Source organism: Oenanthe melanoleuca, chromosome 1, assembly GCF_029582105.1.
Source record: "Oenanthe melanoleuca isolate GR-GAL-2019-014 chromosome 1, OMel1.0, whole genome shotgun sequence".
In the NCBI taxonomy this organism is placed as follows: Eukaryota; Metazoa; Chordata; class Aves; order Passeriformes; family Muscicapidae; genus Oenanthe; species Oenanthe melanoleuca.
Genome location: NC_079333.1, coordinates 91,742,407 through 91,757,551, shown reverse-complemented (window position 1 = coordinate 91,757,551; position 15,145 = coordinate 91,742,407). Strand labels below are relative to the sequence as shown.

The 15,145-nt window shown below is 38.4% G+C and overlaps 1 protein-coding gene across 1 annotated transcript in view; it reads left to right on the top strand.

Annotated features, from left to right (window-relative positions):
• The window catches only part of ANOS1 (anosmin 1), a 126,381-nt gene that overhangs the window by 70,416 nt on the left and 40,820 nt on the right, over positions 1-15,145 (top strand). The window contains exons 5-6 of the mRNA XM_056501306.1: positions 2,746-2,930; positions 9,518-9,647. Coding sequence (XP_056357281.1) covers positions 2,746-2,930; positions 9,518-9,647 — 315 coding nt within the window. The remainder of the gene's footprint in view (positions 1-2,745; positions 2,931-9,517; positions 9,648-15,145) is intronic.

Below are 15,145 nucleotides of genomic sequence, written 5' to 3'. Positions count from 1 at the left end.
ATTTTCTGGATTAATAAACTGAATTTGCCCACTAGTACTGAGTGCTAAAGTCCAATCCTAAAAGAAATACCAATGTAAGTATACTGCCACCAAAGACATATATTGCAATTGTTTTTGAATTAATGTAATAAGATTTTTTTCATCTCTGTTGGGAGTACTACTAAATGGTTATGTAGTCTTCACATATTTAGGTCCTTTAGTAGAGCTATCAAATGTTTTTCCTACTCTTCTATCATTGGCCTCATCCCCCTTCTTTACACTGTCTCACCTAATGAAGGACTTGAGAAAGTGTCTCTGCAGATCTGTTAAAAAAAAGGTAAATTGTGAAGGAAAGATCACAACATTCAAAGGATCTGATGGTGTGGCAAGATTACAGTAGGATAACTGGGGTCAGGTGGTCACCCACAGTTTAATGACTTTTCATGCTTAAAGAAAAATAGTTTTGTATTATAAACATAGTGCACAATTTTAAAAGTATCCATTTCTGAGTCCTTGCACAACTGTGTTTGCAATTGGATTGATGCTGTGGATGTACCCTTTACAAAGCCCTTTATGGAAACATTTTCAATTCTGGGGGAACCAATGCTTAATATACAGATTTCATGAAAGACCAATGTGCACTTACTTTTCCTGACACAGAGGTGCATGTGCTGTTTGAAAGACACCTTCAGAAACATTTTTCCTGGACTCTGCACACATACAATGATCAGTGATTTGAATGCTTTGGTTAAGCACTGCAGACTCTGGACTAATGCAGACTTTGTAGCACTGCAGACTGAGGAGTAATTTGCTCCAGCACGAAAAAGGGGGCTGACCATTTGCATAATAAAAGGCACATTGAAGAGTAATTGGATCTTCACATCTGGATATGAAACTGATGGTGCTGGTTCTACAAAAGTATTTTAAAGTGCACTTGTGCTGTGCTCTCATTGTTTGCGCGGCCGCGCTCCATCTGCACGCGATTACGTAACACCAGAGAGGATGAGATTCTTGCAATCAAGTGAATCCAACTGCCCCTAATGCAAAGCAGATGGAAGTTTTCTTAACATGCAGATTGTAGGATTATTGTGTGTCATAACTAAAGAAGGATTTGCAAATAGGGAAATCCAAAGTCACGTTCGTGATGTTAGACTAAGACTTTAGGCTACTGAAGGATATCCAGGGTCTAAACTGCTGTGATAACCAAATTAAGGTACTCTTTTTTTTTTTTTTTCAGATGGTTTTTAGGTTTCTTGAAGATCTACAAGATCATTTTCATTTACTTGTAGCTACTTGTATACTCAGATTTATAAGAACACCTCTTTGTTCACCTGAGGAAATTTTGGTGCTAAGTCATCTGTGGCAGACTGAGTAGGAAACAATTTCTCTAACCAATACATACAGCTGGCCTTATGTGGGCAGTCGTTGAAACAACAAAATAACTAAAGTGCATACGATAGCTTCCTAAGAAAGTTTATGTGTCAACATAGAGATCTCATTTGTGACATGTTCTCAAGTGACAAAATGCTGCACACTCAAATATGTGTTCCTAATGTGTGTCTAGAGAAATGTATCTAACACTTGATTTGTTGATTTAATCAAAAGATGCCAAGTTTGAAGAGTTGTTTTTTCCTTCAAGCTACTGCAGATGTTTTCAAAAAGGTGATATTACTGGCAGTATAAAAACAGAAATAACTATCCTTTGATGTCAATGTGTAAAGAGAAATTATGGTAATATTTTAGAAATATGTATTTTTCTCTGAAATGCAACAATTTGATAATATACATTAGCTATAACGTATCTATTCCAAGATATCTTGGAGTTACTTTACCTAGCTCTTTAGGGAAGAGTGGAGAGTGACACATCATGCAGTACAGCATGTGAGTCAATAAGATCATGCAGCCATGAGGGAGCAAACAGCTTTCCTAAGTACATCAGACTAATGTAAGATGTATGAAATAATCACACTTCACTGGTCTGCACTGTTAAGAGCTTAGACATAGTCTGCATTCAGTTTTAGGCTTGGTTCTGGAGAAGGGCTGTTGGGCAACTGGAGAGTCTCCAGAGGCAACTGAAGAGTGAACAGAGGTCTGGGAACACTGATTTTAAAGGGAAATTGAGTGCACTGTGGTTATTAGACTGAAGAAGAAAACATTCAGAAGCATGATAACAGTCTTGTGGTACATGAAAAGCTTCTCCACAGATAAAAGAAAGAATCTGTTCCCCATGATCCACAAACATCTTTGACCAGTATCGAGTTTATGGTGCAGTTGAGGAGACTAAACAAGGCAGTGAGAAAGATTTATTGTAGAAAGGATAGAGAAGTAGTGAAACAGACTACTATGTGATGCAATGGAAATTTTATTATTAGATGTGTTTAAGGATAAATTGGGTGAAAAACTGAACAACACGTATAGCCGATTCTGTTTGGGATTAAAGGAATTTTTCTCCCAGTTGTATTGGGCAAATGTTTTTCTGTAAAGTCAGTTTTAGCTTACAGCTTTCACATCTTCCAGCTTTTTAATGAAATAAAGAAATAATTTTGAAAATTTTTTTAAAAAACACAAATTTTAATGTTAGCAGAGATAGGTTAGCTGTGAACACTTCTGAAACTTCCCTGCTTATCATTTCCTGCCTTTTTGGCCTTTTCTCTAACAAACAACTTTTTTTTTTAAATTACTTTTAAATTCAGCTTCATCTACAGATGGCTTAATCATATCTTGTAAAATTACTCATATATTTTTATCTGTGTGTTCCTACTACAGGTGTTCCACTGAAACCCCGGAAAGAATTAAAATTCATAGAACATCAGTCTGGAGACCTGGAGGTGAAATGGTCTTCAAAATTCAATATTTCCATTGAGCCTGTGATCTATGTTGTTCAGAGGAGATGGAATCAAGGAATCCATCCAAGTGAGGATGATGCTACAAACTGGCAAACTGTGGCACAGGTCAGTTCTTTGTAAGCAGTATGGATCCAGTGCCAGAATGTCTTGAAAAATGTAGAATTAGGGACCAAAATCCATTCAAGGAAATTGCACTAGAGACTAGAGTTTAGTGGGATTCCTTGCACAGTGTCTGTGACACTGCTTGAGTCTTGTCAAAAGTTAAAAAATACAGCTGGTGAAAAGGCTATTTATCTGGGGGAGGAAAAAAAACCAAAACAACTAAAGCCTTTATTCTTTCTAAAGTTGTTTTTCTCAGGTGTGACTCTCCCAATTCAGAAAAGTCTATGATGTCATGCTCTTATCACTCAGTGCAATCTAGACTGAAAATGTAAGATTCATGAACAAATGTTTCTTAATGAGAAGCAGCCAACAGAGCATAAATTTTCACTTAGTTCCTTCCCAATTTCAATCTGTTTTTTACCATGCTGACAGTCCACCTGGATGGCAGAGTTCCAGTCGTTTATCTTATTGCTTCACCCTCATCCCTGCTGACAAGAAAAGTAAAATGCTGATTTTGAAAAAATCTGCAAAATATCATTATAGCAAAGAAAAAAAAGGGAAAGAGAGAATAAGTAGAACCATCTGCCAAATAGAGTAAATGATTTAAATTCTATGACAATTTGTGTTTATTCTCAATTCAGATTGTGTAGGAGAATGCTATCTTGCAATAGCATCAAGCTTGTGAGACTCAACATTCAAAAGTGAATTTCTTAGCTTCAGTGTGGTGCTAGAGGGAGCTGTCACTGTATTGTATTCTTGCAGCAGACCCTGGCAGGAAACCTTGCTTGTGTGAGCCCAAGGGAGCACGTCCAGAACTTATCAAGTCACAGTGAGCTGTGGTCTCTTAGTTGAGGTGCAAGTCTTGAACCTTCATTCTCCATTCCAGGAAACAACCTCCTATCTTTATTGCAAGGAAAATACCAAGTAGCAAAAATGTGCCAGATCTGAATTATTCCTTGCTGTTACTGAACCACGTGTATGTGCTAGACTATAGAAGCTCAGCTGTTGTGGCTGCAAAGGGAGCACAGTGCTGTGCTGTTCTCACCCCAGGAACAGACCTCATGCACATTTCTGGGAACATGCACTAGTAGCTCCACAGTAGCTGAATATATATCAACCCTGCCTGGCAGTGGAGCTGCAGAAGAGTGGTTCTCAGAAAAATGTTCCTGTGCAAGAGCAGTAAGAAGCCTGACAGCTGCCTTTCCTGGGGTCTGGTGAAAGAGGGCAGAAGGGCTGAGTTAATCACTGTGGCAGGAGAAGCCTCCTCAGACTGACATCTTTCTGACAGCTTCACTGTCCCTTCTGCATCACAGGAGACAGGAATTTGATGGTGTGGTGGACCCCACTGGGAATGTCAGTTCAAGGCGTGCCTAAGGATGCCTGACTGGCTTTGTGAGCTGTATATACCTTCTGGGACATGCAGGGTGGGCATCCTTGAGGGGTGCTAGTAATCAGAATTTCTGTCTTTACAGAGTAGTGTACCTCCATGGTGTTTGTAGTTTTAGACATCCCACCAGGCAATCAAATTTGTTTGGCAGAATGCCATAGAATTTATTTTGCAGTATCAGCAACAAGGATGGATATCCTTGACTAAAAGTGATTGTGTGCACAGCCTCCAGGCTTTTCTTGTCTGTGTAACTAAGATTTCTTTTCTTGTATGATTCCAAAACATTGAGGTATGAGCCCTTAATTATAGACAAAGGCTGAGAAGAGCTCAGCCATTTAGCTGAGGATTCCTAGAGTATCTCAATCCAGGGGAGATGATTCTGGCTCTTCCTTTACTCTGCAACTTAAGGCAAAGACCATGTGAAGAGCAAAGATCAAATTTCTCTTTGCTTATCCACATATGTAGCATAATTATGCAAAGTTACTGTTTGCATCTTATAAGAAATTTCATAATATTTCATCACAATTGCTAATCTAATGTTTTATTTTTGTTGTCTGTCCAAAAAAAGAAGGGATTATAATTTTCAATAACCTTAAGTTGTTTAAATTTAAAAAAAACTTGCTGTTTTCTCTTGCCCTTAGAGGAGCTAATTTGCAACTAATTTCTCATGTTTCACACAAAATTTTACTTTGTACTTTTACTTTGAAACAATGATTTTGAAAAAGATTGTTTATTGTATTGTGCTGGATTTGTGGTGTCATATTTATGTTTTCTTTTTAAGGAAGAAGGCTCAATCTATTAGCATATTATTTTGCTCTCCAATAACTTAAGGAAGGCGAACATATTGAAAAGAATTTTAGTTATTTTTCACTTCTGGAGGAAGGGATTTTTAATGTAGTTTTTTTACTGATATTTTGGGGAAAGCTTGATATAATTAACAATTTGAGTGATTTGCATTGGTTAATGTAAAAACTATGGTAACTAAGATGCTAGTTGGCCAAGTTGGCTATGATGTAGAGTGTCTAAGTGTCATTTGAAGTGTTATGTGCACACACACACATACATACATATGGACAGACAGTAATGAAGTACATGTATTAGTCTAGTCTATTACTAAAACAAATAAAAGACAGTATTTACTGATAGCTTGATTGTGACAGACCTTAGTGCTTCACCCTGCAATTGTCTAAACTCTGTGGACAGCTAATCTGTTTCAAAAATAAAGCTTCTGAAACAAAGTTCTGGTTCTGAGAATCAAAAGAAAGTTCTCAGCCCGTGACAGTGAGAAATACCTGGAGGGGCTAACCACCAATCCTGTACACTAAAGGTTTCTTTCTCCATCTCCCAGGAGAGGCTTGCTTTGGTAAGCAGTCTTAGAGAGTGCCCACCTTGTGTGGGATGGCATTCACATGAAATAGGGCAGGTCTGCTGGTAGGGTAGTGGATACAACACTCAGAATTTCTTTTGTATCAGAGGAAACATAAACTCAGCTTTTCTGATACCCTGGGTGGTATCTCTTCACTCTCTGAAATGCAAATTCTTTTATTACTTTGTTGTGTCCAAAGGTGTAGAGCTGTGAACTCAGCAGGGTAAGGCTGTACTCTCCTGTTTCTATTAAACATTTGTGCTGCAGAGAGGAGTCCAGGATTCATAGTGGGGAAAAATCAGGAATGAGCACTGTGAAACAGTCCATTGATTACTCTAATCCTTGGATAGAGGAGAGTCCTCTGTACAAGTCTTTGCTGTGAAGACTTTAGTGCACCAATTTTTAACATATATACATAATATATATACACTTTTTGGAGTGTTGACACAAGAATCCCACCTGAATGATCAAACTGCTGTGCTGCTGGGTGATATATTCTCTTTCTTCTCCCTCCCAGTCATAGTAAATCCCACCTTTCCCTTACAAGAAATTCTAACTTTCAGCCTTTCTTTCTCCAAGGAAATGTTTTGCATGTAAATATACATGTTGTAGTTCTAAATTGCATGCAACATCCAAGGTGCTAGGGAATATCTTCCCCTCACCTCTCATCCAAAGGATGGAATTGAAGACAGGTCATTCATGCTCTGGGATGCTCTTTATCATCAGGCAGTTGTAGGAGCAGCAGAGGGAGAATTCTGTAAGCATGTTGAAGACAATAATAGATAATCCCCTTTTAAAGGACAGGAGGAGGAGACTAACAGGAAAGGGCTAAGGATTTAAACAGTTAAGAGCTGCTGGAGGATGAGTAGAATTGTTAGTGCTTCCTAAATGGAGCAGCTCTGGTCCTAAATGGAGCAGCTCTGAGCAAGTCTCAGCCAAATTCTTACACAAAAGCCCAATCTCCTTCTGCTTTCTGGCCAGTGGAAAGGGTCCTGTTGTCCCTTGGACCTAAAATGAACTCTTGAGAAGGAATGTCAAGCTCTTATGTGTATTGTCCAGCTTATGTCATTAAGATTACATGCTGCTCTTATATGAAGTTGTATCCTAATGTGATTAATAGGGATTTTCCCTTGTCTTCACTGAACTTTGCATGATGCTGAAGGTGGACATGTTGGCCAGTTATTTTGTCTGGGGACTAATTCATTATTTTATTCCAAATAAAACCCCTATTAGGATTTGAAGCTACCTTCCAAACATTTTTCTTATAAGTAAAAAGGTGATGCATAGCCAAATAAACAGTAATTATGATTCTGTGACCTTTTGTTTTTGTTTTTTATTTATGATTCTTAAAAATTCTATAAAATTGTTGGTTTTTTCTTTCATATTCAGACAGAATTTTAGGTGCGTGATGAAATTTAACCATTAGTTGTTTTATTAGTTATTATAATCACTCAGCATAGCTTTTAGTGGGTTTAAATTAATGTGAAAGACATGGAAAGGACTCTGAATATTGTGATTGCAGCTCCAGACGTACTTAAATAGTGAGAACTAACTAAACTAAAGCAATTAAACAAAAAAAGAATGGATATAGCATTAAGGTAGTGTAAGATATCTCAGTAGTATTTAGTTCTTTCTAGAAATGTATTAATTCTATGTAAAGGATACTTAGAGGTGCCAAAGTAGTTTATATCATGGTAGCTGGAGGTAGACCTCCTGCATGCCATTGAACTTGGCAGGAGCTTGGCCAACAAAATGAATGAGGAAAGTAATAGGCCCAAGGCATGTTCATAAATTAAAATTTTGGCATTATGGATTGACAGTTTATTAGATTTTACATTTTTCATGGTTGCCACGGGAAACTGACACAACTGAAATACTTTCTTTTAATCAATAGAATAGCTGAGCTGGTGCCAGTGACAAACAAGATTCCTTCGAGGAATTTCGGATCAAGTCTATTCAGATTATGCTTGCCTTGTAACAAAGTTCAGCAAACATGTTTTTAAAAGCCCACAAGACTGTAACTAGTTATTTATGATTAAATATTGGTCCTGAACCTGTTTTCAGTTGCAGCAGTAGGGGACCTGGCTATTGGAAAAAAAAAAGACATTTGAGTGTTCCATAAAATAAAAATAATCCCAAATGTTGATTCAGGTACGATCTTTCTTCTCTAGGACAAACCTTGGATAATTCATTCTACAGGTAATATGGAAGTTAAAAATGAAAAGATGAGACAGAAAATGTCTCAAGACTCTTACCCCTGTTAAGTTGAGAAGACAAATACAGTGGTCAACAAATACAAACAGAGAGGGACTCTGAGTAGCAGCAATATGTGATGGGCTCAGGCTACAACACTTAGCAGTCTGAGGGCAGTCAATAATATGGTTTAGAAAGGGTCTCTTTTTCTTTCATGCACACACAAATGAAATATTTGTTTCCCTAAATTTTGTTTGTCACCAAATGAAGAAACTAGGTGCAGGATAACACCTACAAATTGAATTTGTCAGGGTTCTGAAATGGCCATTGCTGAAAACCTGGAGCAAGTTCCTCCATTTCGGGTTATCTGAGTTATGTCAGCAGCTTCTGGTTTCTTGCACAGGTTTGAAAGGGAGCAAAAAGCAGAAATTATGTTGTCCTTTTTTTTTGGAAACTACTTGGTATCATTACAAGCAATATTGAATCCTTTACAGGGAAGGTGGCTTCTTGAAGTTGTATAAAACAGAGCTTGTAAAAATAAATCGATATAACTACATTTTTAATGGGCTTGCATGTTTGGTCAGTAATGGTAATCAGAAATGATTGTATAATTTATTTAGACATGTACATGACATCTGTTTCAGGTTCTTGTGTTATTTGATTAAAGAATTAAATCAAAATATAGTGAACATGACATACTAAAGTAAATTGAAAACTGGATAATTGAGATAGTTAGCTAAAGCTAACTATTTTGTAAAGCTAAAATTTCCAAGTGGATGTGTTTTTGATGATTTCTACAAAAATGCTACATCTGTAGTTGGAAGTGATTCAGTGGTTACCAGGAGGCTGTGTTCAGTTCTGGTGTTTGTACCTTAGGGAAAAAAAAGGAAAGAATGCAAAATATAGCTCATCAAAAGTTTAATGAGGTAAAAAATGGAGGAAAACAGGCCTCAGAATAAGAATGTGTAAAGCACTTCCTACTGAAAGGGTTCAGAATGTATCCATGCTTATGCCATATTTCAGTGGTTCTCCCCTCAGGATTTGGAAATTGAACTCATGACACTGGCAATCTCAGTAGGTGTTGTTGGAGAAAAGGTCAGCTCCTATGACCTGAGAAAAGTCTTCAGGGAAGAGTTAAGGCTGTCTTTTTGACATAAGTGCCAAAGATGTGAAGAAGGCTTACATTCATTATCTGAGTTTTGTGTTTCCTATGAACTAGAAAAAATAGGTTCTCACAGGGCTGGATTTCATTAAGCTATTTTGAACCCCTAATTCTCTGAGAACTGAGAATTGAAGAAGTAAGTCCTGTTACCTGGGGCAGTGAGTTCCCTGAAACATTTGCACTTGAACAGTGAGACCCTAAACACTGGGAAAGGTTGTGATAGCTGCAAAACTCATTTTGTGAATTTAACAACACTTCACCTGTTTTCTAAAGGCTACCTTTTTCCAGAAGAGACCTGCAGCGCTCTGTAAAATTGGATGGTTCTCTCATTTTGTTCACGGCTGTAAATGCTCTGCAGAGCAGAGTCAGGTGGGGTGGGTGCATAAAAGCTGTGGTGCTGGTGTGTGCCCAGCCAGGCTGAGTGTAGCACAGAGATGACATGACCGTGCCAGCACAGCAGTGTAAGTGTCGTTTCCCCCCAGACCACGGAGGAGCGCGTTCGGCTGCCGGACGTCCGCGCCAGCCGCTGGTACCAGTTCCGCGTGGCCGCCGTCAACGTGCACGGGACCAGGGGCTTCACGGCGCCCAGCAAGCACTTCCGCTCCTCCCGAGGTGAGTGTGCCCTGCTCCTGGCTGCTCACCTCTGCCACTCACCTGCCGGCGTGGCTGCAGGCTCTGAACAGGTGCCTTTCGCAGTGGTTTTGCTGCTGACTTTAGAAATGGTGTAAGATGTGTTCTTTTATCAGTAAGGGTGAATAAAACTCCTTTGAAACATATTGCACATTACTGGTGTCTAACTACATGACCCTGACCATGAAATATGGAAGAACTTGGGTTTCAGTGTGTTAATCTGAGAGGTTGGTTTTTTTTTTTTTTATTTTAGTTATGAGAAATATGCTATTGTCATGTGTTTAGTAGAGTGTTGAAATGTTTTGTTGCCTGTATCTAAATAATTGTAGCAGCATTTTTTTTTATGGAACTTTGGACCCTCATAATATAACTTTCCCCTTGCTAGCAGTAATTGTAAGTGCTTAAGAATAAAAAAAGAGCGTAAATGCAGAGCAGCATGTTTCTATTCATTAGAAAGGCATGCCTGATTATTCACAAAGTATTGTAGGAATTTTTGTTGATAGTTCTGGTTTTGCAACTGTTTGGGTAATAAAATAACTTTGGAAATTATTTCTGTACCAGTAAATGGTACATGGGGGATGGAGGAGAGAGAAACAGTTCTCCCATCTTGTAAAGTTTCTGGCATTCTCCCTTTTGTTCTTTTGACCAACATAAGGAAGAATTTTCCCAGATGACTCTTAGGCATAGTGTAGGGATTAGCACAGGCCAGAAACTATTCCCATTGGACATGATCTGGATGTGGTCACCCTCTCTTTAAGGCAGTCAATATTGTGGGCATATCCAGACCACACTGGTCGATTTTAGTGCCAAAGAATGAGATCCAGCACTCTTCACTCTACTAATAGAAGCATTTTCTAATAGAAAGACTTGTTATTTAGTGACAGAATCTCTACACTGATGCAACTTTGCATACTTTGAGAAATATTTATCTTCCTCTTTCTGCAGACAGAATTATCTTGCAGTACAAGCAGTTGTCATCTTTGGGTTCCTGTGCTTACTGTTTGGCCCTAGTCAGTTCTAGAAAAAAAAATCTTTTTGGAGGTGCATTTATAGAGGCATGCAAATACTTTTGCTGGTAGGGAAGGTTTGGTCACTTACTGAATTACTATATGTTGGCCTTAATAATTTTATTGGTGCTCTAGCCATATTTGTTGTAGGAAGGCTGGCATGGCTGTCCCGTTACTTCTGTGACCACAAACCTTTTCAGTTATAAAAGAAATATTATTTTATGAACTTATGATACTTATGTAGCATACCATTTCAGAAACATAAAATAATAGTTCCTTTGAGCTGTGTTGAATTTACTGTAAGAGCTCTTCAGCAGCAGAAGAGCTCTTTACCTCTTTACTTCTTGAACAGCACTTCAGAAGGTACAGCAGTTTGTTGCTGAATCTGGCACCAACTTCCCTTTAAATTGGTATCATTGACAGTTGTTTTACTGAGTTTGTAAGTATTTTCCAACTATTCTGCTTGAAACCACTATTACTGCAATTTCAGAAAGGTATATCGTGGTAGCACTGAGGTTTTGGCTTGAACATGACATTTTCAGGCAGGATTTTTACTACTTTAAAAAAAATTGGCCCCCTACTGAGTGTGCTAGCCATGCTCAAAATACCATCCTTGGTAATGAATATAAGAATGTCCATGGTAAGTTAGAAGGTTTCTAGCCCAGAATCTGGCCTCAGCCAAAGGTGGGTTTCTGGGTAACAGTGTAAGAGCAGGATAAACACATAGGGGTATTTCTTCAGAATAATCTCCCAGCTGGCAGTAATTTGTGTTTCAGGAACTTGTGGTTTTGAAATCATTACATAAATGCCGGAGTCCTCTTGTGGTCTCTGCAGCTACCCCTGAAGCACTTGCTCTCCTTGAGAATTGCTCACTGCTGCCTAGTGGAGGTGGAGAGCACTTTTAGGATTTTGTGACAAGGGCAGTGGGAGTCAGTAGCACCTCTGCATGCTCTTACCTAATAAACCAAAATTTTTATGATGGCAGCAAGTATGTAGTCAGCATTCTTCAAGAGGCTTCTGTAATGCTAAAAATAACTGTTCTCAGATCTAAACTCCAGCCCTTGGTGGAGGATTGTGAATTGACAGACAAGCAGCAGGGAGTTCAGTTAGCTCTCAGCTTCATAGCCCAGATCAGCCTGTGCTGGCAGCTCATTTGGCCGTTCTAGGGGCTGTGGAACTGTCAGTGGTTGTTATAAAGATGTCGAGTTTGCCAGATGAAATGTGTAGACACTCTAGGTGACTCACATGAAGATGCTGCTAGGTGCTGGGAACGATGCTGGGATGCTTCCTTTGGTATCTTGAGCTGCCATGTCCCCAGGTAGGCAGGCAGAGGGTAGCAGTTATAGTGTCACTAGCATTTAATTACTACTTTGGAGCTCAGTGGGAAATGACAGCCCCTGCCTGGTAGAGAGGCAAGAAACTGCTGCTCAAATGTGCCTAGTTTCTTGAGTGCCAGCATCTACTGGTCCCTGCTGAGCTCCTACAGGCACATTTAACCTCCAGTCTGGAAAAGAAAAGTGGGTTTTGGCACATCACCTTTGGAAGTTTGCTGCCTGTCTGTGCTATGTTTGTGTGAACCATGGACAGAAATTCACATCAGTGTTCCACTTCACCCTGTTGTGCCAAGACCAAGAGAAGATTATTATCTTGGTCAGACTTAGCAGAAGGTTTCTTCAAAAATAAACCCTTTGATCAGGAAACATGACAGAAATTCCTAAGACAGTTTCTCACGCAAGATATTGAACTGTTACCAATTGCTCATAAGTAATAATGAACAGAAAATAATTTGGGTTTGTTTTTTCCTTTAAAGGAGGACAAATATGATATTTAATCTGAATCTAGGAAGAAGTACGGCACCACAAAGTCTCTCACTAAATATTTTAAGATGTTAAGAAGAATATTCAAAAACATGCTGTAATTTCTCAGAGAGAGAATTTTTGTCTGGTTACCACAATACTGCTTTATACTGTTTTGTGTTTTTGAAAATGTAAAAAACATGCTCTCTAAGTAGACACAGCAAAATAAGGTTTTGTTTTATTCAAAATTATGCTAAGTCTTCTGAGGTAGTTTCCATTAACTTCTTTATCACTAAATAAAGCTCCTCATTTTCCAAAGTAATTAAATTTCTCAGTCATGAAAAAGATGAAACCAGGAAAACAAGAGTATTTCATCAAGCATTTCAACTAGCCATTCTTCATCTAGTTTTGTTTTGAGGTCTGATCTACTCCAGCTTTGGATGCTCTTATACCATAAATGTTTGAGGTGAAGGTTTATTAGCTGTTCTACACTGCCTTATGTGTTTGTCTAGGATGAGCATTGTTTGTTGGCATTAATTTGTAAATAGTAAATAAAGTGACACAGCTGAGAATTTTTTAAATATTCAAAGCTTAGGCAGAGCTCATTTTTTAAAGCTGTTTATTTATTATTTTTTATAAAGGAAACAAAGGGTTTGCTTGTAATTGTCTGCAATGACCCCTCACAGGGAATAAAGTGATGCTTTTTTTGCCAAAATGTGATTCCAAAATTACAAGAAACACGAGTTGGACTATATCTGTCTGTGGCAGAGTGGCTGGAAAATTAGGTGAATACTGCACCTAGAAAGTGGGTTCTTTCATATAAGTGGAACTGTGCACCTGGACTTTTACATTGATAGGGCAGCTAAAATTGATCAAAATTTTCTGCTATTTTAGCAGTGGTTTCCACTTCTCTTTTCAGGGATTTTAAATTTTGTGTGCTTTCCTTGTATCTTCAATTGAGTGGCAACAATTTGCAATAACAGCAGTAAATAAAGGTAATTGGATACCTGACAGAACATTTTTGATCCATAAAGATACAAATATCCTTCTATTCATATTTAGACTGGCTCTCTCCAGGCTGTTTCCTTCTGGAAGCCGGAGAGAGCTGTTCCTACAATCCATAAATTAGTCTCCTTGGATGAAAACTACCTGTGTTTTACTTCCAGTAAGCAGGCACTGGATATCTTAACCTAACTGGTCAGAAGCTGCTTGGCACTAGCAATACAAATTTTAATTTGTTGCATTTGATTCAGAGTTCTTAGGCTATTTTTTTCCTAGCTTTTTATAATTTGTTATGAGAATATACGCCCAGTAACAGAGACTTACAGTTAACTCTAGGACTCAGTGTTAGGCATTTCTGTGTCATCTATTATCTCAATGGTCTGTAGGTAGGTACTGTGCCATTTCCAGAGACAAAAGGATCAACACAATGAGCCCAAACCATCTGACCCTTCCACCTCTGATAAAGGTTTTTATCCTCACCATGAAGGCAGTTACCAGCATACACTGGATAGATTGTCAAGCTAAAGGAAGCAGACAACGTTGTTTTCACAGCACATAAGTACCATGCTGGATGTGATTTCATGCATACATAACTGAGTGTTAGAAAAACCAGAACAGACACCCACTCATGGCAGTAAAGTTCTTTCTGCTGCTCCTTTGAGACCAATGATTTTTTTATGCTGTTGCACAGCTGGTTTATGTGTGCTGTTTCCATCGGGCAGAGCCAGTCCTCCTGCTTAGCCATGGAACTGTTTAATGGTTGGAAACTTGTCTGTAGAGCAGCTTCAGCAGACTTCTGGAGTTGGAAGGTCTCATGTTTGAAAGATAGCAATGGGAGATCTATTTTAAGTCAGGAAAAATGCTTCATAAAAAACAGTTTAAATTATTGTCACACTTGCTCTCACTTTTACAGCTCGAATGAGAATTCTGATTCCAATGCTATTATTCGCCTCTCTGACACCTCTTCCAAATCATTTATTGTTTTCACTACAGTTGCCACATTGAAAGAAAAAGTGGATGCACTGCAGCGATGCATGATGTGATTCATGTGTACAGCTAGCCCATACTGTTTTTTAAGTTTTTGCAAAAGTATTTCCAAATACTATTGATTTAAAGAATTTTGGAAAATATAAACTATTACTATGTTCAGAAATATGAGTGTGGAAAGGTGTTCATTTTGAAATGGTGATGATGTGAGGGTTTTCTTTTTTTTTTTTCCTTTATTTGCAGCAAGAAATCCTCCCTTTTGGGGACTGGAGACAGAATTTTGCTTGTGATGGCTGAGTAGCCAGCAAGACAGGAATTTAAGTCCTTTGGGTATGCTCAAGCCAAACACAATCCAGACAAATGGAGTACTTACCCCATGTGCTGGAACAGCAGCTTCAGCCTTGACCTAATGAAGCTATCATTTCTAGCAGTGAGAAGCGATTTACTTGTCAGGCTGCTGAGACCAGAATTTTCTTGGAGTTGAGGACAGCTGTCTGTGCCAAATTCTAAGATATATAGAATGACTTGTATTTTATTTGCATCTGCAAAGGAAAAGCTGCAACTAGCAAAGCTCTTTCTGCAAACCAAAGTATTTGATTTAACACTCAGATAAATTCATGTATATAAAGTTTCAGTACTTTGCATCTGAAAAACTGGCAGCAGTTTCCATTCCAGTAATTTTACATCT